Source organism: Podarcis pityusensis, assembly GCF_964106645.2.
Source record: "Podarcis pityusensis genome assembly, chromosome: 10".
In the NCBI taxonomy this organism is placed as follows: Eukaryota; Metazoa; Chordata; class Lepidosauria; order Squamata; family Lacertidae; genus Podarcis; species Podarcis pityusensis.
The window spans coordinates 6,912,074-6,936,842 of NC_138035.1; the positions used below are offsets into that span (position 1 = coordinate 6,912,074).

At 47.1% G+C, this 24,769-nt stretch overlaps 1 protein-coding gene and 1 pseudogene across 2 annotated transcripts; both read left to right on the top strand.

The window, feature by feature from the left end:
* The first annotated feature begins 7,591 nt into the window (after nt 1–7,591).
* LOC308486420 (neo-calmodulin) lies at nt 7,592–17,844 on the top strand. Its single transcript, XM_081023258.1, has 2 exons — nt 7,592–8,124; nt 17,588–17,844. The coding sequence occupies exon 1, from the start codon at nt 7,666–7,668 to the stop codon at nt 8,113–8,115; it is 450 nt and encodes a 149-aa protein (XP_080879384.1). The 5' UTR covers nt 7,592–7,665; the 3' UTR covers nt 8,116–8,124; nt 17,588–17,844.
* A 5,781-nt stretch (nt 17,845–23,625) lies between these two features.
* On the top strand, nt 23,626–24,703 carry LOC308486463 (neo-calmodulin pseudogene; annotated as a pseudogene). Its single transcript has one exon. The product of its transcript is annotated as a neo-calmodulin pseudogene (transcript).
* Nucleotides 24,704–24,769: the final 66 nt, after the last annotated feature.

Below are 24,769 nucleotides of genomic sequence, written 5' to 3' on the forward strand. Positions count from 1 at the left end.
CAGAAACTGCAGGAGGGCAGGGTAACTGTTTGCAGGCTTCCCCTTGTGACATCTGGTTGGCCTCTGTGGGAAGGTGATGCCGGGCTAGATCTATTCGGCCTGATCCAGCAACTAGCCTCTTCTGGTCTTCTTACATTTCCGAGCACAATTCAAAGTGTTGGTGCTGACCTTTAAGGCCTTAAACGGCCCCGGTCCAGTATACCTGAAGGAGCGTCTCCACCCCCATCGTTCTGCCCGGACACTGAGGTCCCGCTCCAAGGGCCTTCTGGCTGTTCCCTCACTGCAAGAAGCAAAGCTACAGGGAACCAGGCAGAGGGCCTTCTCGGTGGTGGCACCCGCCCTGTGGAATGCCCTCCCAGCAGATGTCAAAGAGAAAAACAGCTACCAGACTTTTAGAAGACACCTGAAGGCAGCCCTGTTTAGGGAGGCTTTTAATGTTTAATAGACTACAGTGGTACCTCGGGTTAAGAACTTAATTCGTTTTGGAGGTCCGTTCTTAACCTGAAACTGTACTTAACCTGAAGCACCACTTTAGCTAATGGGGTTCCCGCTGCCGCCGCATGATTTCTGTTCTCATCCTGAAGCAAAGTTCTTAACCCGAGGTACTATTTCTGGGTTAGTGGAGTCTGTAACCTGAAGCATCTGTAACCTGAGGTACCACTGTATTGTATTTTAATATTCTGTTGGAAGCCGCCCAGAGTGGCTGGGGAAACCCAGCCAGATGGGCGGGGTATAAATAATATATTATTATTATTATTATTATTATTATTATTATTATTATTAAACAGATACATGTCCAGATTGGACTTAATGTTTCCAGAAATCAGGGAGGCTGGGGAAGTCCTAATTCCCCAGAGTTGAGGGGTGAGCAGGGACAACAGCACATGAAATGTGAATACACCCCCACCAGTCACCACCCACTAGTTGAAAGCTCTTATGTGCGAACAAACACACAGAAGTGCACATGGAAAAAATAAATGTGCATGTTACCAGCCTAGTGTGTGCACCACCTAATGCTGGATACCACCTTGTGGTTTTATTTTATTCTTCACTAACCTAGACAGCATCTTAAAAAGCAGAGACATCATCTTGCCAACAAAGGTCCGTCTAGTTCAAGCTATGGTTTTCCCAGTAGTGATGTATGGAAGTGAGAGCTGGACCATAAAGAAGGCTGATCGCCAAAGAATGGATACTTTTGAATTCTGGTGCTGGAGGAGACTCTTGAGAGTCCCATGGACTGCAAGAAGATCAAACCTCTCCATTCTGAAGGAAATCAGCCCTGAGTGCTCACTGGAAGGACAGATCCTGAAGCTGAGGCTCCAAGACTTTGGCCACCTCATGAGAAGAGAAGACTCCCTGGAAAAGACCCTGATGCTGGGAAAGATGGAGGGCACAAGGAGAAGGGGATGACAGAGGACGAGATGGTGGGACAGTGTTCTCGAAGCTACCAGCATGAGTTTGAGCAAGCTGCAGGAGGCAGTGGAAGACAGGAGTGCCTGGCGTGCTCTGGTCCAGGGGGTCACGAAGAGTCGGACACGACTGAATGACTAAACAAAAACAACAACAAAACATAGTTTTAACATGTGCTAGGATGTGACTTGATTGCTTATTTGTCTCGTTTTGCAAACCGCCCAGAGAGCTTTGTTGAGTGGGCAATGCTAAAACGCAGCATGGAAATGAACATATAAATTTAATTTATGTGTCTGAGCACTACTGCAGTTCCTAAGCTGCAGTCACTGAGAGGTTCCTCGCTCCATGCCCCTGGTAGTGCAAAACTGCAAACAGCTGACCGTTTACTGGTAAATAATTTGGGGTCCTAGGAATTCACTGGGGTGGCACTTGAACTCAGTTCTTCTGTTCATGATGGCGATGGCACTGAGTTCTAATCCCAACCCAGTGACTTCCACTCAAAACCCCCAAAATATTCAAGAATGGAATTGTTCCTCTATCATTATCGCAGTTATATCATGTGCCAATGTATAAACGACATACCTGCTTGATGCTATTGTTTTTAAACAGGACACCACATACCAGCTGCATGAGGTCCTAGGGATAATTGAACTACATGCTAATTAATCACATGGCTAATTAAAGCACCTGACCAGTAGCCGCAAGCAATTCGTTGACTAACCCACGATTATTTATGACGTCTGCCTGTTTCCCTCACCTGTCTTTGCTCTGCTCCCAAGTCCTCAATTATCACCTTGCCCAGAAACTCAACAACTAACCATCTCTCTCTCTTAGAGGCCATCTGGGATGTTGGAGTAATACTCTTGACCTACCCTGCGGGGATATAAGATGATTCATTTTCATGATAGAATGGCATCTTCATTGGGAACATCCAGTGAAGCTGAAGATTGGAAGATTCAGTACAGACAAAAGCCAAGTCTTATTCACACAGCCATTTTCCATTTTCAACCTGCATTAATACACATATAAAGGTGTGGCGCTGTGGGTTAAACCACAGAGCCTAGGACTTGCCGATCAGAAGGTTGGTGGTTCGAATCCCCACGACGGGGTGAGCTCCCGTTGCTTGGTCCCTGCTCCTGACAACCTAGCAGTTCGAAAGCACGTCAAAACTGCAAGTAGATAAATAGGTACCACTCCAGTGGGAAGGTAAACGGCGTTTTCGTATGCTGCTCTGGTTCGCCAGAAGCGGCTTGGTCATGCTGGCCACATGACCCGGAAGCTGTACGCCGACTCCCTCGACCAATAAAGCGAGATGAGCGCCGCAACCCCAGAGTTGTCCACGACTGGACCTAATGGTCAGGGGTCCCTTTACCTTTAATACACATACATTTTCCAATTCTGTGTCAGTTAAATCTACTATACTTAATACGGGTTCCCTTCCAACTCTGCCATTCTAGGGTTCTTTGAAATGGCAAAGCCAGTCTTTGTCCTAAATCCAGGGCACAGGGGAAAAAGGTAGTGTGAGTTTCCCCAAACAAGGTGTAGTAGACAACTCAGAGTTGTTGTGGTTGGCATCCGTCTGTCTTGAGAGGCAATGGAGTGCACCTCTGGGGGTGAAGTCAAACCGCTGCATCAGTGACCTCCCGGGGGCGCAAGCCTGGGCAGTGTGTCTGGAGGTCCTGGGCTGCCCAGATGACATGACCCCCATCTCGACCTGGCTGATGTGGTCCAAAGGAAAGCAGAGCAAGACGTTTGGCACCAGCTGGGCTGCAGGAGTTGCTGGAAGGAGGCGTACAAGGCGTCATCCAATCTTCTCAGGGACTCCAGATTTGTGTAGGGTTTACTCCTTAGGTTAGGCTGAGAGGCAATGGCTGGTGCAAGGTCACCCAGTGAGGTAAAAGTAAAATCAGTGGCGACTCTGGGGTTGCGGTGCTCATCTCGTTTCAGGCTGAGGGAGCCGGCGTTTGTCCACAGACAGCTTTCCGGGTCATGTGGCCAGCAGGACTAAACCGCTTCTGGTGCAGTGGAAACCTAGATAGCATCTTAAAAAGCGGAGACATCACCTTGCCGACAAAAGTCCATACTGTATAGTTAAAGCTATGGTTTTCCCAGTAGCGATGTATGGAAGTGAGAGCTGGACCATAAAGAAGGCTGATAATGCCTTATCTGATTGCCTTTCCTGGTAGTCTGGCCATTCCTTTGAGATGGTGATTTCCCAATTCCTGAGACAATGGGAAGGTTCCCTCACCCCCTCCCTCCTTGCAGAGAAAACATTTGGTCAGTTTGCGAGTCAAAATGGCTTCAGGACAGTCTTCCTGTGCTGCTCCAGACATGTGGTTTATATATTTATGTACGTGTTTGCTTGCTACATTTATGGACATTTATTACATATCTAAGACCTTAAAATTCTTATAACAGATTGCATGAGCTTGACGGAGACCTCAGCGTCCTTGTCTCCAGCTACTTACTGGACACGGCACCAAAACGAAACGAAGAGTCTGAACTGGAAACCGGAGGCAAAGTGTGTTGGCAAGGGTCACATCCTGTTTAGAAGTGAGTCATCTTCGTCCTCCGAGTGCCTCGGAACAGCGAGAAAAGAAGTGAAACTGAACAACGCAGGAGCTGTGTGCGTGATATTTCTGCATCAAGGCTTCACGGGGAAATAAAGGCGGATTCTCCTTGGGTTGTCAGCGACACAGACAACACCTTGGTTTTGTTTCTTGAAAAAGAGACCTCTGAAGAAATGCAAGCGCAGTTCAGGCTCAAAATACACTACGGAGAGAAATACTGTAGAAGTGAGTAATAATGGAAAACAATAGCACAGAGGCAGGGGGAATCCTGCTTGTATGTAAAGGCTTATATTGAGATCTTGAGCCACGGAAACTGGTCCGGTGCCAGGATCCGTTCCAGGAACATGTGAAGTCCTGTTACAGCAGAGAGTTACAGGCCCAGCTCTGCCACGAGGGTGAATGAGTCCACAGTGGTGTTTATCAGGAAGAGATCCATCACTGTTGCTTAAGCTGGGTGGAGAAACTCTATCAGAGGGTTGTGTTCCCTCCCAGGCAATTTCCCAGGGGCGAGAGGTGCTTAACACCTGTGCTGTGAAATCCCTGCTGTTCAAACTGCTGCGAAAGATGCAGCTGCCCAAGCTGATTTGAAAGTTGGCAACCTTAGCCTGAAGCTGGCTGATCCTCAGGAGTTGCTGATCTGAAACCTGTTAACGGAGAAATCTGACGGCTCCCTTGGACAAAAAACAAGGACACCAGCCAGGAATACCAGAGCAAAACAGCAGCCAGTAGGCTTGGTCTTTATTGAAGACTGTCGCGACAGGACTCCCACCTGCCACAAGGTGGAACAAGATGGAAGCCCCAAACAAAAGAGAATCCCCATGTTACGCCCCCCCTAAACTACATCACTAATACATCATGGTTACATCATGAAAGGGGAGGTTTGGTGGCAGTAATCTGAGCATCCTGGACCCTGCCCCATGGTTCCCCTTGCCCTCCACCAAACACCCATCCAGTGTAACAAAAAAGATATTTACATTTCCCTGTTTCCCAGCCAAGTTAATCACACCCTTTTGTCTTCATCTGGATTTGTTCTTTCTGGAATGGCTACCTGTCTGGCACTCAGGTATCAGGATGCCAGGGATTATCACTCAGGCAGAGGGGCTGCTGAGTAGCTGAGCTCACATGTCTATATGAATTTCTGAAGTTTTCCCAGTGAGCCAGTACATAGAGACATTTATCAGTGAATTCTTACATCTGTATCGTGCAGCAAAGGCCCTTTGAATAGATAGGAAGAAACTGTGATGAAGTGTTTTGTGGGGACAAATCACAAAAGTCACAAAAGTGATGGTGCTGATTTTGGTAGTGGGCTGCATGTGCATGATATCTGCTGGAGGGGCAACCCCCCCCAACCTATACATAAATTCCTGCAACAAACCCTTTGCAGCTTGCTTCAGAGATTTGCTCCTAGGTGGAGGGGTTGGGAAAGCAAACAGACAAACAAACAAAACACTGCGTCACAGGGGGGTCTCTGCCCCTGGAAATTTCCACACAGCCCAAAGCGTTTTCCCGTGTAACGGAGGGGTGGAGTGCTGGAATCATATGATGTGAAGCGGCTTTGTTTTCCTTCGGATGTTCCTCCTTGCCTCTTCCCCTCTTGACGGAGCAGCTCTCTCGCTTTGGGAAAACAGAATGTTTAAGTCATCAGAAGAGTAGCAGACAATTGGGGGGGGGGGGGCGGGTTCCCATGTGAAATAAAAAAAAAAAAAAAGGTATTATATATATAATAAATGTACCAAGCAAACATCTACATAAATATATAAACCACATGTCTGAAGCAGCACAGGAAAACAGCCCTGGAACCGTTTTTGATTCCCAAACTGACCAAATGTTTGCAAAGTCAAATGGAAAAGCCTCCCCATTGTCTTTTCCTTCACAAATCCTGTCTTAAGGGTATGTCTGTGTTTGAATAGGGTGAGCCTATGACCATAGTGCAAGTAGATAAATAGGTACCGCTCCGGCGGGAAAGTAAACGGCGTTTCCGTGCGCTGCTCTGGTTCGCCAGAAGCGGCTTAGTCATGCTGGCCACATGACCCGGAAGCTGTACGCCGGCTCCCTTGGCCAGTAAAGCGAGATGAGCGCCGCAACCCCAGAGTCGGCCACGACTGGACCTAATGGTCAGGGGTCCCTTTACCTTTATGACCTGGCCCAGGAACTAAGTATTCATCATTACAAAAGACTGGCCAGGCTCCACAGGGTATCCAATCAAGTAAGCATTAACAGGTAACTTGCCAGACAAGAGATAAACAACCCACTCAGATTTCTGCTGTAGACCACCTTTTCTGTGATGTAGCTTTGATGTTTCTGGGGGTGGTCTTGGACTCCAGGGCGGGCAATTTAAAATGTCTATATAAGGGCAGGCACACCTTGGTTCGGGGTCCTCCTCCTTTCCTGCGTGTGAGGGGAGCACCCTGTTGCAACAGTTCAATAAAGATCAGGCTTACTAGCTGCTTTGCTTCTATGCCAATCTTATATGTAAGCAAATATCAACGCTGTAGAAAATATGCTCTGGATCAGTGCTCATATGATACTGCAAGATTGTCTTGTAAAGAAATAAAGCTACATCCTTCTCATATTACTTCTTACAAGTCTGGCTGATGAAGAATAGATCGAGATAGGCTGATGAAGCATTGAGCGAAACAGATTAGTTATCTGGAAACTCTGTTCTGGCAATATTTGGTGACAGATTACGTATATATCGAACTTTTGAATTATTCTACCGCGACTGGGGAAGAAGATTTAGAGACTTTGGTTGCCATTTCTGACCATTTGCATTAGTCTATAAATAGTGTTTAGTGCCGTTGTTATTGGCCGTCGTGTTTTGTTATATTGTTCAGCTTAGCCTCGGCCCAGTATACCTGAAGGAGCGTCTCCACCCCCATCATTCTGCCCGGACCCTGAGGTCCAGCGCCGAGGGCCTTCTGGTGGTTCCCTCATTGTGAGAAGCAAAGCTACAGGGAACCAGGCAGAGGGCCTTTTCGGTGGTGGCACCTGCCCTGTGGAACACCCTCCCACCAGATGTCAAAGAGATAAACAACTACCTGACATTCAGAAGACATCTGAAGGCAGCCCTGTTCAGGGAAGTTTTTAATGTGTGACATCTTAGTGTATTTTGGGTCTTTGTTGGAAGCCGCCCAGAGTGGCTGGGGAAACCCAGCCAGATGGGCGGGGTACAAATAATAAATTATTATTATTATTATTATTGAGATTCCTGCATTGCAAGGGCTTGGAATAGATGCCCTCAAGGGCCGTTCCAACTCTACAATTCTGTGATCCTAGGAACTATGGCCGGTCACAGTAACTAACCGGTGCTTTTAGCTCAAAGGAGTCCCTCTCAGCCCTTCCTGGAGATGTCAGTGGGAACTGAACCCGACACCTTCTGCTTGCTAGGCAGATGATCTTCTCACTCAGCTACGGCCCCTCCCTGAGGAGCACCCTCCATCTCTGGCACCAGACCACGCCTGATGAGTCTATCTTCTCAGCAGGTTTCTCCAGAAAGGAGCAGGATCTAAAGCCAGGCCTTAGGCCACGAATGAGGGTGTGGGCTGACATCACTCAACGCCCCTATACCATGCTAGCTTTTCCTGTTTCGGCAGGGATCACAACTGAGAGAAAGAGAGAGAGAGAGAGAGAGAGAGAGAGAGAGAGAGAGAGAGGGGTTGCTTGTTGTGAGATTGGAGGCAGCAGCATGGCTCAGCGGCTCACGGAGGAGCAACTCACCGAGTACAAAGAGGCCTTCTCGCTCTTTGACAAAGATGGCGATGGGGCCATCACCACCAAGGAGTTGGGTACTGTTATGCGCTCCCTGGGCCACAACCCCACCGAAGCAGAGCTGCAGAGCATGATCGACCAGGTGGACGCCAATGGCAGTGGCACGGTGGACTTTGCCGAGTTCCTCTCGCTGATGGCCAAGCAGTCGAAGGATTCTGACAGTGAGGAGGAGATCCGGGAAGCCTTCCGGGTCTTCGACAAGGACGGGAACGGCTACATCAGCACGGCGGAGCTGCGCCACGTCATGACCAACCTGGGGGAGAAGCTGACGGACGAAGAAGTGGACGAGATGATCAAGGAGGCCGATGTGGACGGAGACGGGAGAGTCAACTACGAAGAGTTTGTGCGGGTGATGATGGAGAAGTGAAGGGCCTAGGTAACAAACCATTGCAATTTTCTTTTCAAAATATTTTTTATTAGCTTTTTAACATATCATTTCCAACATTCATATAACATAACTGCTTTTCTTATACAATGTTTTTGACTTCCATCAACACCTCTGATGATTTTCCGTTCTTCTGCATTTCTTCATTTCTCTATTACTCTTAATTATCACTAACTAATAATTCTCCTCATAATCTTACTTGTAATATTTTCAAATAGTCCTCCTTACAAAACTTCTTGCAATCCTACTAGCATAATCTGTTCGTTACTATTACTTTTCAAATAATTCATATATTTACTCCAGTCTTCTAAGAATCTCTGGTCCTGTAGGTTTCGAATCCTTCCTGTTAGTTTATCTAATTCTGCATAGTCCATCAATTTCGTCCTTTCGTCGGTAGTTCTTCTTGCTTCCATTTTTGTGCCAATAATATTCTTGCTGCCGTCATTGCATATAAAAACAACTTACAATCCTATCTATTAATATCATCTCCTACAATGCCAAGTAAAAATGCTTCTGGTTTCTTAATAAATGTATATTTCAACATCTTTTTCATCTCGTTAAATATCATTTCCCAGAAGCTTCAAACCATTGCAATTTTCACGGCAGTACATTGCTTTGCGGTGGGGTGCGGGACGCAGTTCCCTGCCCCAAGGTGCCTACAGTTCCAAAACTCAACTGGAGAGTGAATGAAGGGAAAGGAGGAATAGGAGAAGCAAGGGTGATACAGGGATGGGCATCAGCAGGTACTGGCACAGGCCTGTAGACTTTACTGTGGCCAATGATGACCACTAATTCGTGGAACTCCATGTTTAATTCGCAGGGAGCTCCGTGGAGCTCCACAAATTGCACTTTCCCTTAGTAGTCATTCACTTCTGTCCTCTGTGCTCTCGCTTTTTCTTTTGCCTGGCCAGAAGCCTTTCCTCCTGGGAAGGTTTGTGGTGTAGTGGGCAGGAGAAATTTGACAATTAAACTGGACAAAGCGCCGCCTGCACTCCATTTCTCTGCAACTCAGCAAATTTGAGAGGCTTCTCAAACTGCTGGAGGCAGCAAACAGTGCTTCTAAATGCCAGTTCCTGGAATCCACAGGAGGGGAGACGACTCTTTTTTATTCTATTTTTGAATTGGTTTTATTCAGATTTGGGAAAAACGGAATACGAAATTTATGAACAAATCTCTTTTTGTCGAAACTGGAAACCTAATCTAAGTAAAAACACAATCCAAAAAGAGAGAGAGAGAAAATAGGGAAATAGAGGAAGGAGAAAAGGAAATAAGGGAAAAGAGAAAGCAAGAGGAAAAGAGAAAAAAGAGAACTTCCGATTCTTCATCTGTCAGTTGTATATAAAAATTATTCAGCACATCCAAACAGCCAGCAAAACTACTTTCTATATGGCAACATTATCTTCAATCCTCAACCCGAAATATAACGACTTATTTTTCTTTTTTGTGTAAAAATAATTAATATCCCCCCCCCCCTATCTTTAGTAAATGTTGACAACGGCTTTTCTCTGATTAGGCATGTCAGCTTTGTCATCTTAGCTCAATCCAGTAATTTAAACAAGCATTGAAGAGGGATCTTGTGTTCGAATCCTGCTCGTGGGTTTCCCACAGGGGTCTGGTTGGCTGCTGCGTGAACAGGGTGCTGCACTGCCACGGGCCTGATCCTGCAGGTCTCCATAGCTAAGCGGCAGAGCATCCGCTTTGAGTGCAGAAGATCCCGGCTCCATTCCACCAGCATCACCAAGCAGGGGTGGGGAGGACTGGGGCCTGAAACCCTGGAGAGCTGCTGCCAGTCCGTGTGGGCCAATGGCCGGACTCAGTTGCCTTTGTTCCTGAGGATTATATCCATCTAAGTTGCATGGAAGTGAGAGCTGGACCATCAAGAAGGCTGATCGCCGAAGAATGGATGCTTTTGAATTCTGGTGCTGGAAGAGACTCTTGAGAGTCCCATGGACTGCAAGAAGATCAAACCTCTCCATTCTGAAGGAGATCAGCCCTGAGTGCTCACTGGAAGGGCAGATCCTGAAGCTGAGGCTCCAATACTTTGGCCACCTCATGAGAAGAGAAGATTCCCTGGAAAAGACCCTGATGTTGGGAAAGATGGAGGGCACAAGGAGAAGGGGACGACAGAGGACGAGATGGTTGGATGGTGTTCTCAAAGCTACCAGCATGAGTTTGACCAAACTGCGGGAGGCAGTGGAAGACAGGAGTGCCTGGCATGCTCTGGTCCAGGGGGTCACGAAGAGTTGGACATGACTAAACAACTCAACAACAACAAGTTGCATTCAGGGCAGACACACTTAAATGAATGGGAGACAGTTAGTCATGGGAAACTAGAATTGTAGTTGGATGGGCAGTTCCAATCCAGCCCCCTGTAATGCAGGAATCAAAGAATTTCAACAGGGCAAATCTGAGCAGGGCAATCTCTGGGTACTACCCTGTGTCCTTGTTGCTCATTCACTAACTTCCAAAGAGCTGTTGCAGTCAGGCGCCACTTGGGCTGGCTGCTGTAGGAACGGGATGCTAGAATAGAGGGAGCACTGGCTTGATGTAGCCACAGGCGCATAGCTGTCAAGCGTCCCTTATTTGGTGGGAAACTCCCTTATCCCAGCGCCGTGTCCCGCTGCTGTCCCTTACTGATGATGTCCCTTAAATTTCCCACGTTTCAAAGGAAGCAGCTCCTCTCCCTCCCTCCCTGCCGGCCAGGGAGGAGGGAGGCTCCAACTGGGTTGCTTGGCTGCGTTGTTCACCCAATAAGGAGACTAAGAACGACTGGGGGGTGGAGCTTGCATGCCTTGTGCCAATCAAATCGGCCGCGTTGCCTGGGGACTTGCCTTTGCTCAGCGCTTCCCAGAATAAGCGAATATAGAATATATATAGAATAAGCGAACAAGAAGAACATATGTTTAGAGAAGACTGGAAAACGTTTATTGAATATATTCGAAATGACTGTGTACAGCTGAAAACGCTGGCAGCATTAAGATAAATTCAATAGGGTAAATAAGTTATGATGGATGTAATACTGGAATACTGAATGGTATAGTGTCTGTAAAATATGCCGGGATTTATGATATGTAAAATGAACCATGGAAAGAGAAGGAGGGAAGTCACTGGTATTTTAAGGGTGTGAAAATGAGTATCTTAAATTGTAAAACAGAAAATTTAATTAAAATTTAATTAAAATTAAATTCTTAAAGGTCTCAGATTATTGCAGACAGGAGGAAGGGCAATGTAAGTTGTCACCAGTGATATCCCTTTCCAATATGGGTCTAGGAGGGTGGATGAGATCAACATTTCACATTGTGGTCATAATAAGGATGCAATTATAAAAAGCATAATAAGGAAATAATTATGTGTCCTTACAATAAGGACATAATTATAGAGGTCCATTGTTCTTCATCTCAGATGCTTCCTAGAATCTCAGGGTGTGAAGGAACCAATGCATTCCATCAGTACCTGGCACTGAAAGGTACACTGCCTCTGCACATAGCAAGCATCAGTAGCCTAATCCTCCATGAATTTGCCCAATCCTTTTAAAAAAACCCCAAACACCTGATGTCAAGTCCATCACCAAACTGTGAGTGAAGGATCAGCAATAGCAATGGACTAGCTAGAAAGGGAACTGCGTTTTCCCTGTCAGTAAAACGGTGCTTCTTGAGAGTTGAGAAAATGTGTAGCAGAATCACTGTGTGGAGGATTAATATTTGGACTATGTAGCTCAGTGACAGACTGCATTCTTTCCACACCAAAAAAGAATGCAATTCTGCGATTCTCTGAGACGAATACCGCCGGTTCGACTCCTAAGTTCCTATCACAGCTGTCAACTTACAGATTTGAAAATAAGGGACCAGCAGCCTCAAAAATAAGGGATCAGCAGCCAAAATAAGGGATTTTCAGAGCACAGGTATGTTCAACTTCTGAGTCCCTCTGAGCCAAAGGCAGAAAGCCCAGCCAGCAGCCAAATGAAGCCTCAAGTGGTGGTTCCCACAGCGCAGCAACCCGGCAAAGGGGATGCAGCAAGGAAAACCACCGTCGCCTCTCCGCTGGGAAGCGCTGAGCAAAGGCGAGTCCCTAGGCAACGCGGCCGATTTGATTGGCACAAGGCATGCAAGCTCCACACCCCAGTCGTTCTTTGACTCCTTATTGGGTGAGCAACGCAGCCAAGCAACACAGCTGGAGCCTCCCTCCTCCCTGGCCGGCAGGGAGGGAGGGAGAGGAGCTGCTTCCTTTGAAACCCAGGAAATTTAAGGGACATCATCAATAAGGGACAGCAGCGGGACACGGCGCTGGGATAAGGGAGTTTCCCACCAAATAAGGGACGGTTCACACCTATGCGAACGGTGCATTTATCACACAAACACCCACACACCCACAAAATCAACTAGGGAGACCTCAGGGCTTTGTGCTGATGTCACGAAACCGGACGGATAATGCGATGAAAGTTGCGACGTGCGAGAGCTCCACCCGATTTGCATTCCTTGAAGTTGCAGAGATGATGGATGTCGATAGTGGAGCATCCCCTGGTCTGCCAACCCTATAAGAGCCCAACCTACACTGGGGCAAAGCTGTTCCTCTGACTGGTTTCACCACAAACAAGTAGATCCTTCTCCAGGCCAGGGTGTGGACCGAAGCAATCCGGCCCTTCATCATCTCCTCCTTCCGGCAGACGCTGGATTTTCCCATTTCAGCAGGGATAACGAGAGAGTGATTTCCTGGAGACGAGAGAGAGAGAGAGGTTGTGCTGGGCAGAGGACGGACACGCCATGGCTTACCGGTTCACAGAAGCAGAACTCGACGTGGTCAAAGAGGCCTTCACACATTTTGACACGGACGGCGATGGGGTGATCACTTCGTCGGAGCTGGGAGACGTCATGCGCTCGCTTGAGCACGTGCTGGTCAACCTGAGGGAGACGTTCACGGACGAGAAGGTGGAGGAGATGATGAGACAGGTGGACGCTAACTCGGATGGGAAAGTCACCTACGAGGAGTTTGAGAAGCTGATGGTGGCCAGAGACCCTCGAGGCCCTGCACTCTAAAGGTAAAGGGACCCCTGACCATTAGGTCCTGTCGTGGCTGACTCTGGGGTTGCGGAGCTCATCTCGCTTTATTAGCTGAGGGAGCCGGCGTACAGCTTCCGGGTCATGTGGCCAGCATGACTAAGCCGCTTCTGGCGAACCAGAGCAGTGCACGGAAACGCTGTTTACCTTCCCACCGGAGTGGTACCTATTTATCTACTTGCACTTTGATGCGCTTTCGAAATTCTAGGTTGGCAGGAGCTGGGACCGAGCAACGGGAGCTCACCCCGTCGCGGGGATTCAAACTGCTGACCTTCTGATCGGCAAATCCTAGGCTCTGTGGTTTAACCCACAGCGCCACCCGCATCCCTTTTTAACTCTAGGTGCAGGTTAATCTCACATTAAATGCACAGCTGCAGGAGAGTTCTCTGCCCCATGGAGCTTCCAGTTCAAGAGTTTGGCAGTGACTTGTGGATGAAGGAGGAGGGGAGAGGGGAGATGTGACCATGGGCGGGGAGCCATCTCTTAGGGACAGGGCAGAAATTTGATTCAGTATGTACCATTCTTTGAAATTTGCGCCTCTCTGAATTTTGCGTTCTGTTTTTCTTGCCCCAACCAAGCAATGCAAACTTGTGAAAATGACGAGATGCAAATATGCATTATATTAGGAGAAGTTGCTTAGCAAAAATGTATATATTAGGCATATATCTGTCAGCACTTTAGCATGGGTTTCTTCGAGAAAAAATGTGGAAATATGGAGAAGGGAAAATGAAGGGAAAAGGTAATGGGTGTTTATTCCTGTTCCTGCTATATATCCCATTTGGGGATGAAAATTGGGCAGAATCAGAAATGTGTTTCTTGCTGGCCTTTTCTCTTGCTTCTTTCCTCTGCCTAATCCTCAGCTCTCAAACTACCTTTCGTTTCAAGATATTTGAGATGCACAGAATAGCTTTTAAAGAATGACCAAAACCAAGGGTGAAATGTATGGATGTGACTAACTTTGGCCTGTGAATTTTGATGCATCTACTTTGAGTAACGCTTGGCTGGCGACAATCCAAAACACACCGTTTTTGAGGGCTCTGAGTTTGACCAGAGCAGGAGGTTTGGGGAGAGGCTTAACCCCTCCCATGCCATTTTCCTGATGTAAATATCAGAGGTACAGACACAAATATCAAAGGTCGACTCAAAAAAAAAGCACGGCAAAACAAAACAAAAACTCTTTTTTTGGTTCGTTTTATTTCATAAGATTTATACATGGTAAAAAAACAACCCGTAAAGGTAAAACAGTAAAATCAAGGGAAATTTACAACAGTAGCTTAAAACCTACAAGAAGTTAGAATGCTGAGACAGGTTAAAATTCACATCAACTTTCTAAGAATCTGGGTAAAGGTAAAGGGACCGTTAGGTCCAGTCGTGACCGACTCTGGGGTTGCGGTGCTCATCTCGCTTTTCAGGCTAAGGGAGCCGGCGTTTGTCTGCAGACAGTTTTTCCTGGTCATGTGGCCAGCAGGACTAAGCCGCTTCTGGCGAACCAGAGCAGCACACGGAAACGCCACTTACCTTCCCGCCGGAGCGGTACCTATTGATCTACTTGCACTTTGATGTGCTTTCGAACTGCTAGGCTCGTCTAAACAAGGATAAGTTTAGCAGGTGCCGAAAAGAGTACAGCGAAGGCACCTATCAATAGGCATGGAGTTCCAAAGTATAGAGGCTGCCACGCTGAATTACCGAGCTATTACAAATGTGGAGCAGGTATTATGCGGCACCCGTGCCAATTCCACCAACTGAAGTGTTTGAATGGGCTCATGTGGGGCAAGGTGATCTCATAGAATTGTAGAGTTGGAAGGGACCCCAAACGTCCTCTATTCCAACCCCCTGCAATGCAGGAATCTCAGTGAATGCGTCTTGTAGCTGAAGTGGTCCCAAGTTGGTTACCCTGGCTGGGGTTGATAATAATAATAATAATAATAATAATAATAATAATAATAATAATATATTATTTATACCCCACCCATCTGACTGAGTTTCCCCAGCCACTCTGGGTGGCTTCCAACCGAATATTAAAAACAATACAGCGTTAAATATTAAAAACTTCCCTGAACAGGGCTGCCTTCAGATGTCTTTTAAAGATAGGATAGCTGCTTATTTCCTGTACATCTGAAGGGAGGGTGTTCCACAGGGCGGGTGCCACTACCGAGAAGGCCCTCTGCCTGGTTCCCTGCAGCCTCACTTCTCGCAATGAGGGAACCGCCAGAAGGCCCTCGGAGCTGGACCTCAGTGTCCGGGCAGAACGATGGGGGTGGAGATGGTCCTTCAGGTATACTGGGCTAAGGCTATTTAGGGCTTTAACGGTCAGCACCAACACTTTGAATTGTGCTCGGAAACGTACTGGGAGCCAATGCAGATCTCTCAGGACCGGTGTTATATGGTTTCAGTGGCCACTCCCAGTCACCAGTCTAGCTGCCGCATTCTGGATTAATTGCAGTTTCCGGGTCCCCTTCAAAGGTAGTCCCATGGAGAGCGCGTTGCAGTAGTCCAAGATGTTTTTGTTTGAAGATCGTAAGGTCCTCTGTGGAATATACCAGGAGAGGCGGTCCCGTAGGCCTGAGGCCCTGCAGAGCTCTCCTCACGGCTCCAGCCTTACAAAAGGCTTTACCTGGACGAAACCGGGCATGAGACGGAACGTGTCTTCTTTGCATTGGCACCCGATTGTGTGTGTGTCCTTCCCGTGCAAATAGCAGCTTCAGAGGGGTCCTTTGCATCAGGATTGCAGCGGCGGTGAGGGAAGGAAAGGGTTAAACTCCCCCACTCTGCCTGCTGTGATTAAAACCATTATCGGCCTCGGCCCAGTATACCTGAAGGAGCATCTCCACCCCCATCGTTCTGCCCGGACACTGAGGTCCAGCGCCGAGGGCCTTCTGGCAGTTCCCTCACTGCGAGAAGTAAAGCTACAAGGAACCAGGAGGAGAGCCTTCTCGGTAGTGGCACCCGCCCTGTGGAATGCCCTCCCACCAGATGTCAAAGAGATAAACAACTACCAGACTTTTAGAAGACATCTGAAGGCAGCCCTGTTCAGGGAAGTTTTTAATGTATGACATATTAGTGTATTTTTTGTCTTTGTGGAAGCCGCCCAGAGTGGCTGGGGTACAAATAATAAATTATTATTATTATTATTGGCCCGTCCAGCAGTTGCTAGTTACATGTCTCTAACATACATGTTAAAGGGCATTTTTTAATATAACGTCCGATTCAGTAGTATCCTTCTCATAGGATGGGAAGAATAGAACAGATGAGGGATAATGGTATAGGATCTGTCCTGGCGATTATGCTATGTACTGCTGCTCTTTGGTGTCTTTCTATATATATCCATGGACTCATGGAGTTGGAAGGGACCTGGGGGTCATCTAGTCCAACCCCCTGTTATACAAGAACCTCTCTCTCTCTGTGTGTATAAAATACTGGATGAACACAGCTTTTTTGGATTTTGGACTCTCCTTGGGACTTTTGGCTATTGGCGTTGGCCTCACCACCAGGTGGCCCTGAGGCCCGAACAGATGATCTTTGGGTTCCCTGCAGTTCCGTTACTGTCTGTGGTGGGAAAGCTCTTGCTAGCTTTTTCTTGGACACTTGGACAGCTATCGGACAGGGATGCTTCAGTTGAGATTCCTGCATTGCAGGGATTGGACTCGAGGACCTTCCGACTCCATGATTCCTTACACGGCTCAGGACCGCAATATGTCAAGGACCGCCTCTTTCCATATGAACCTACCCAGACCCTGAGATCATCTTCTGAGACCCTCCTTCGTGTGCCTCCTCCTCGAGAGGTCCGGAGGGTGGCAACACGAGAACAGGGCCTTCTCTGCAGTGGCTCCCCATCTGTAGAATGCCCAGGGAAGTTCACCTGGTGCCTTCATTATACCCCTTTAGGCGCCAGGCAAAAACATTCCTTTTTAACCAGGCCTTTGACTGATCTGATTTGCATCCTATGTGAGGTTTTTGGGGGCTATTGGGTTGTTGTTTTTATTTTTATTAGGTATTTTGTGGTTTTATATCTTGATTTTATTCTGTGAACCTCCCTGAGATCCCCGGGTATATAAATTCAATAAATAATAACAATAATAATAATGACCCCAAGCAGGTTGACAAATGGTCCTCACCATACAGTGGTACCTCGGGTTAAGAACTTTATTCGTTCTGGAGGTCTGTTCTTCACCTGAAACTGTTCTTAACCTGAGGTACCACTTTAGCTAATGGGGCCTCCCGCTGCTGCCGCCACGCGATTTCTGTTCTCATCCTGAAGCAAAGTTCTTAACCCGAGGTACTATTTCTGGGTTAGCGGAGTCTGTAACCTGAAACGTCTGTAACCTGAAGCGTCTGTAACCCGAGGTACCACTGTATTCTCTATTTTACCATTTCTTTCTTCCCCCCTTTTCTCTTTGCAGCGGAGCTGAGACTTCGGTTTACCCGCTGGCTGAAATTTGCAGAAAAATGCTATGCGTCTCGCCACCATCCCCGTCGACACTTAATACCCCGAACTGCAACCTGAGAACTGGAGGAGCTTGCAAAGGAACATTCTCAAGCGTCTTCCTCTTCACAGCCAGGTTGAAGGAGACACGCCCAAAATAAAGATCTGGGGCAGATGTTGCTGATGTTGACGTCTCAGGCCCCAGGGGAAAATAAATCCATGGTTCTCTTTTCAGTTGTGGAGTCTATTATTTGGCAGGGCTGGCTGCCCTGGAGAACACCTGGCAGTTCCATCTCTGGGCACAATCCCCTGGGAGTTTCTCCCATTCAGTTCAGGGGAGCTTGTGCAGTAGACCTTCCCAGGGTTGGGTCACATGTCTTTGTAAGCCAAGGCGAGCAGGTTTTGAGCTTTGATCCTCCCTTGCAATTGGGTTGGCCCTTTTGCCAGAAGATCTACCCATTCGAGCCCAAACTTTAGTCATAGACAATTCACAGGCAATTTGGTTTCCAGTGAAACTTAGGGCACGGACCCATCTCAACCAGGGAGAATCATTATTATGATTTATTAAAATTTTATACTGCCCTTCATCCGAAGATCCCAGGGTGGTTTAGAATACAATGGTACCTCTGGTTGCGAATAGGATCCATTCCGGAGGCCCGTTCGCAACATGAAAGGAACGCAACCCACAGCGGCGCATCTGCGCACGCGCAAGTTGCAATTTGCCGCTTCTGCACATGCGTGTGACACCATTTTGCACGTCTGCACATGCACGAGCGGCGAAACCTGGAAGTAACCCTTTCCGGTACTTCTGGGTCACCGCGGGACACAACCTGAAAAAACGTAACATGAAGCAAACGTAACATGAAGTATGACTGTATAAAAACACAAAAATATATACCATAAAGGTAAAGGACCCCTGATAGTTAAGTCCAGTCGCAGACGACTCTGGGGTTGCGGCACTCATCTCACTTTACAGGCCGAGGGAGCCGGCGTTTGTCCGCAGACAGTTTTTCCAGGTCATGTGGCCAGCATGATTAAGCCACTTCTGGTGCAACAGAACACCGAAACCAGAGCAGCGCATGGAAATGCTGTTTACCTTCCCGCCTGAGTGGTACCTATTTATCTACTTGCACTTTGATGTGCTTTCGAACTGCTAGGTTGGCAGGAGCTGGGACTGAGCAACGGGAGCTCACCCCGTCGTGGGGATTCGAACCGGTGACCTTCTGATCGGCAAGCACTAGGCTCTGTGGTTTAGACCACAGCGCCACCCGCATCCCGATACATACCATACCATACATACATACATACCATAGTAACCAACAAAAACCACAACCCAGAAGGCCAGAAGGTCAGAAGGCCATGTTTAATTAGCCAAAGGCCTGGGAGAAGAGGGATTTTTTTGCCTGGCAACTAAAGATCTGTAGTGATGGCGCCAGGTGAATCTCCTTAGGGAAAGCATTCCACAAATGGGGAGCCACCACAGAAAAGGCCCCGTTCTCAGGTTGCCGCTCTCCTGATCTCTTGTGGAAGATGCACTTGAAGAAAGGCCCCAGATGATGATCCCAAGGTCTGGGACATATGTGGAGAGGCAGTCCTTGAGGTATTTAGCTTCAAGGCTCCACCCCTGAGTCTCAAGGTGGTGATTTCAGAGCATCGGACAACCCCAAACAACTTGATTCCCCGATGCATGTGAAAAATAACCATCTCAGAGTAGTTCTGAGTCAAACACGCGTTCCCTGAGAAGGGAGGAGGAAAAGAAATGGTTCACGTTCTGTCAGAGGCCTTTGGGTTCCTACGGAAAATGACGGAGGGTGACAGATGATCCCATCTGGGGGCCAGAAACTAAAATGACAAATGGTAGTTAGATCAGAAGCACCACGCTGAGCCACCAGATCTTTTCTCCAGACAGCCTGCTGGGACGTGAATCAGGGAGGGAGCGAAGGAGGACATTAGATTCAGAGAACAGGCAGGCCGCTTTGTTGTGCTCATGTGGATGAGGGCCCGAGGGCCACATTCCCTGTTGGGCAGCCATCTGGGGGCCGGATGCTGGTGATGCGTGGGCCAGAGACAAACGTGCATTGGGCAATGAATGCAAATTTAATCTCAATATACTTGGTTATGTTTTCAGTGGCAGCAGTTCATCAGCTGAAGAGGAAGCAGTGGAAAACTGGTCTAGGTTTGACATTATCCTGGTGGTCAGTGGCATAGCGTGGGTTGCCAGTGTGGTCTAGGTTTGACATTATCCCGGTGGTCAGTGGCATAGGGTGGGTTGCCAGTGCGGTCTAGGTTTGACATTAGCCCGGTGGTCAGTGGCATAGAGTGGGTTGCCAGTGCAGTCTAGGTTTGACATTATCCTGGTGGTCAGTGGCATAGCGTGGGTTGCCAGTGCAGTCTAGGTTTGACATTAGCCCGGTGGTCAGTGGCATAGCATGGGTTGCCAGTGCGGTCTAGGTTTGACATTAGCCCAGTGGTCAGTGGCATAGCGTGGGTTGCCAGTGTGGTCTAGGTTTGACATTATCCTGGTGGTCAGTGGCATAGCACAGGTTGCCAGTGCCCAGGGCTTTGTGGAGGGGATGGTGGGAGGGAGGGAAAGGGAGGGAGCACTGCCTCAGGGTGCCCGTGTCACCCAGGAGACCAAAACCACAGAGATCATAAAAGAAGAGTCATTCTATTGTCTGGAGAGGTTGCTTCCTGGTTTGCAAGGGAGCCCGGGGACGGAAGCTTGCAGATGTATTGAGGCAGCACCAGGTGTGGAAATTTTGTACCCCTAACAATTTTGTGCCTCTAGGGAAACCTCCAAGCATGATCTGAGTGCAAGAGCAACTCTCCCTCTCCTGAAGTTTCCATCAGCTGGTATTCAGAAACATCACCACTTCCAACCTCACAGCCATTAGCCATCCATAAATTTCTCCAATCCTTTTTTTACAGCCGTCCATGTTGGTGGCCATGACAGTTTCCTGTGGGAGGGAGTTCCACAGTTTAACTCTGTGCTGTGTGAAGAAGGACTGTCTTCCTCTGTCCCGAATCTCCCAACAGTCAGCTTCAGTGGATGTCTGCAAGTACTAGTGTCATGATGATGATGATGATGATGATGATGATGATGATGATGATAATAATAATAATAATAATAGATTTTTATTCATACCCCACCCTTCCCAGTTCAGAAAACTGGGCTCAGGGCGGCTAACAACAAATATAAAACACTTAATTGATGCAACCAAAACAGCATAAAATACAGTATAAAACGTGAATAACAATAAATTCAGAATTCAAAAATCATTTTGGGGGAAATCCATCCAATAAACATTAGATGATCACCAGGGCTAGCTGGCTAAATTAGTCCTGTTTGGGCCAGCGAGGAGACCAGGGGAGAATTAGCTGTGGGATCCCAGAGCGGGGAATCTTCATAAAAAGAGAAGAACTTTCTTTCTTTCTTTCTTTCTTTCTTTCTTTCTTTCTTTCTTTCTTTCTTTCTTTCTTTCTTTCTTTTCTTTCTTTCATAAAATGTATACACCTGTTAATTGGGTTTTTTTTAAGTCCCAGCAGTTTACAAAAAGATAAAACAGCAAAACTGGGAAAATTCAAAACCATGCATTAAAACATACTGAAACAAGATTGAAATTATTCCAACTTTCTAAGCTTGTGGGTAGACGTGTCTAAACAAGAACCTTTTTATCAGGTGCCAAAGAGACTCCAGTAGGAAGGCCCGTACTTTATCTCAATAGGCCAGGAGTTCCAAAGCTAAATGATCTGTCCTGAATCTTCCAACATTCCGCGTCCTTGGATGCCTATAAATTCTAGACTTATGACAGGGGGAGAAATTCCTTTCTCCACCCATGCCATGCCGAATGTTATAAACTCTTATTATGTCATCTATCGGCGGGAAGGTGAATGGCGTTTCCATGCGCTATGGCTTCTGTCACGGTGTCCTGTTGCGCCAGAAGCAGTTTAGTCCTGCTGGCCACATAATAAATAATAATAATAATAATAATAATAATAATAACAATAATAATTTATTTATATCCTGCCCTCCCCAGCTGAAGCCGGGCTCAGATGGCTAACAACAGTAAAATAATAAAGGTAAAGGTAAAGGGACCCCTGACCATTAGGTCCAGTCGTGACCGACTCGGGTTGTGGCGCTCATCTCACTTTACTGGCCAAGGGAGCACAGCTTCTGGGTCATGTGACCAGCATGACTAAGCCGCTTCTGGTGAACCAGAGCAGCGCACGGAAACGCCGTTTACCTTCCCGCCGGAGCGGTACCTATTTATCTACTTGCACTTTGATGTGCTTTCGAACTGCTAGGTTGGCAGGAGCAGGGACCGAGCAACGGGAGCTCACCCCATCACAGGGATTCGAACCGCCGACCTTCTGATCGGCAAGCCCTAGGCTCTGTGGTTTAATCCACAGCGCCACCCACGTCCCTATGAAAAATAATACAGCATTCTAAAATCAATTCATTATAAAATCAGTTCAAATCAAATTAATGGCAACCACTGGGCTAGAGTTCTGTGAAGAATTAGCAAAGGATGGGGTCAGGCTGTGCCTTGGCCAAAGGCCTGGTGGAACAGTTCTGTCTTGCAGGCCCTGTGGAAAGATGTCAAGTCCCGCAGGGCCCTGGTCTCTTGTGACAGAGCGTTCCACCAGATCGAGGCCACGGCTGAAAAGGCCCTGGCTCTGGTTGAGGCCAGCCTAGTCTCCCTGTGGCCCAGGACCTCCAAGATGTCTTTGGAGCTGGAAAGTTGTCTGTGGACAAATGCTGGCTCCCTCGGCCTGAAAACCAAGATGAGCGCTGCACCCCCTAGTCAAATTCGACCGGACTTAACCATCCCGGGGGTCCTTTTTAAACCCTACAATTTAACCCTTTTTTAAAAAATAATATTTATTAAAGTTTCAAAGGGGGAAAAAATCACATTAATAAAAAAAATTAACAATAAAAAGGAAAAATACAAAGTAGAAAAGAAAGAAAGAAAAAACAGTTAAAAACAATTCCATCTTTTCCTCACTTCTTTTACGTTTACTTGTTTCCCTGACCTCCTCATACCTCCCTCTTTTGTATTCCAATTCAATTTGTTAATCCAACAATTCCTTTCCCTCCTTTTTAATCCTAATCCTTAGTCTTGATATATTGTAACATTAGATTTTTACATATTAAAAACCAATTTTTCCATATTCTTTTGTACCTATACAGCTAGAAACCACTTAACTTCAATCCAACATCATTCTAACATTCATTAATTTTGCAATATTTCTGCAAATAGTCTTTAAATTCCTTCCAATCTTCTTCCACCGACTCTTCTCCCTGGTCACGGATTCTGCCAGTCATTTCTGCCAATTCCATATAGTCCATTAATTTCATCTGCCATTCCTCCAGTGTGGGTAAATCTTGTGTCTTCCAATGCTTTGCAATGAGTATTCTTGCTACTGTTGTAGCATACATAAAGAAAGTTCTGTCCTTTTTTAACACTGATTGGCCGACTATGCCCAGGAGAAAGGCCTCTGGTTTCTTCAAGAAGGTATATTTAAATACCTTTTTTAGTTCATTATATATCATCTCCCAGAAAGCCTTAATCTTTGGGCACGTCCACCAAAGGTGAAAAAATGTACCTTCAGTTTCTTTACATTTCCAACATTTATTATCAGGCACATGATAGATTTTTGCAAGCTTGACTGGGGTTATGTACCACCTGTATATCATTTTCATAATATTTTCTCTAACAATTTAACCCTTTTACCTCTAGCATCCCAAGATTCTGCAAACTGCTTTTGCCCACAAATGAAATAAAACCACACTTCTAATTTCATGATTCCCCTTCCTCCAATTACATGGAATCCAAAATAAAACAAAATGTTTGCTACCTTCTTGCCTCTTTCATTTGCTACCCAAACGGGACTGGCAGGTTGTGTAACTTAAAAGGGTGTGGATCTCCTACTTCCCTGTGATTCACTTTGCTCCAGCAAAAGCTCTACTTGGGTGTTGCCTAACCTTTCCCCAAATTGTGGCTCATCCCTGGGCCGAGGGCCAGAGAAGACACCCGCGGTTCTTGGCAACTCCCAAAAAAGGGAAGAGAAGAACTTCTTCATTGCGCCAGAGAACGCCAAGGCAGTTCCAGGGCGACCGTGGAAGTTGTCAGAAGCAAGGAGGAAGCCATGGCTGAACATCTATCGGAAGAGCAAATCGCTGAGTTCAAGGAGGCCTTCCTGATCTTCGACAAAGATGGAGATGGTGCCATCACCACAAAGGAGCTGGGCACCGTCATGAGGTCTCTTGGGCAAAACCCAACAGAAGCCGAGCTCAAGGAAATGATCGATAAGCTGGATGCTGATGGGAATGGCACTGTGGACTTCCCAGAGTTCCTGTCCTTGATGGCCAGGAAGATCCAGAACTCCGACGGGGAGGAAGAAATCCGGAACGCCTTTCGGGTCTTCGATAAGGATGGGAACGGCTACGTCAGCGCTGCAGAGCTGCGTCACATCATGACCAAGCTTGGCGAAAAGTTGACGGACGAAGAGGTGGAGGACATGATCAAGGAGGCTGATGTGGACGGAGATGGGCAGGTGAACTACGAGGAATTCCTGCGGATCATGTCCGGCAAGTGAAGACCGCTCCTGAGGGACTTGGGTCTGCGTACCTGAGGACAGTGGGACTTCTGGCTATTTCAGTAAACATGTCTTCTTCTCCTTTCATGGTCTGGGTGAGGTGGTTTGGCTTAGTGGCTGATCAAATATGATTAAACGGATAATGAGCGGTGGAGCATTAATTTGATGGAAGAATCCGGAGTTCCAATGCACTTTTTCCTTTCGCTTTCTCTGTGGCTCAGAGGGATTTGTGGAGCGGCAAATGGGATCACGTTGCGTTCTTGCTACGAAATGAATCGAGAGGAGGCTGTTAACCACAGTCTAGAACGGAGCCAACAGATGGAAGGTAGATTATGATCTACTGGGTGGACTGTAGAAGATTGGCGAGGGGGCAACCCAGCCAGATGGGACGGGTACAAATAATATAATGAATATTTCTGACGCCTGATAGTGTAACATCTGCAAGTGAAAATAAATTTTGCCGTGGCTGGTCTTGTTTTAATTGCTCAACCTCGTCTGCAGAATGCAAGTATTATTAATTGGTTGCTTTTGATCTGTTCTATCTCCCTCCCCCCTATTC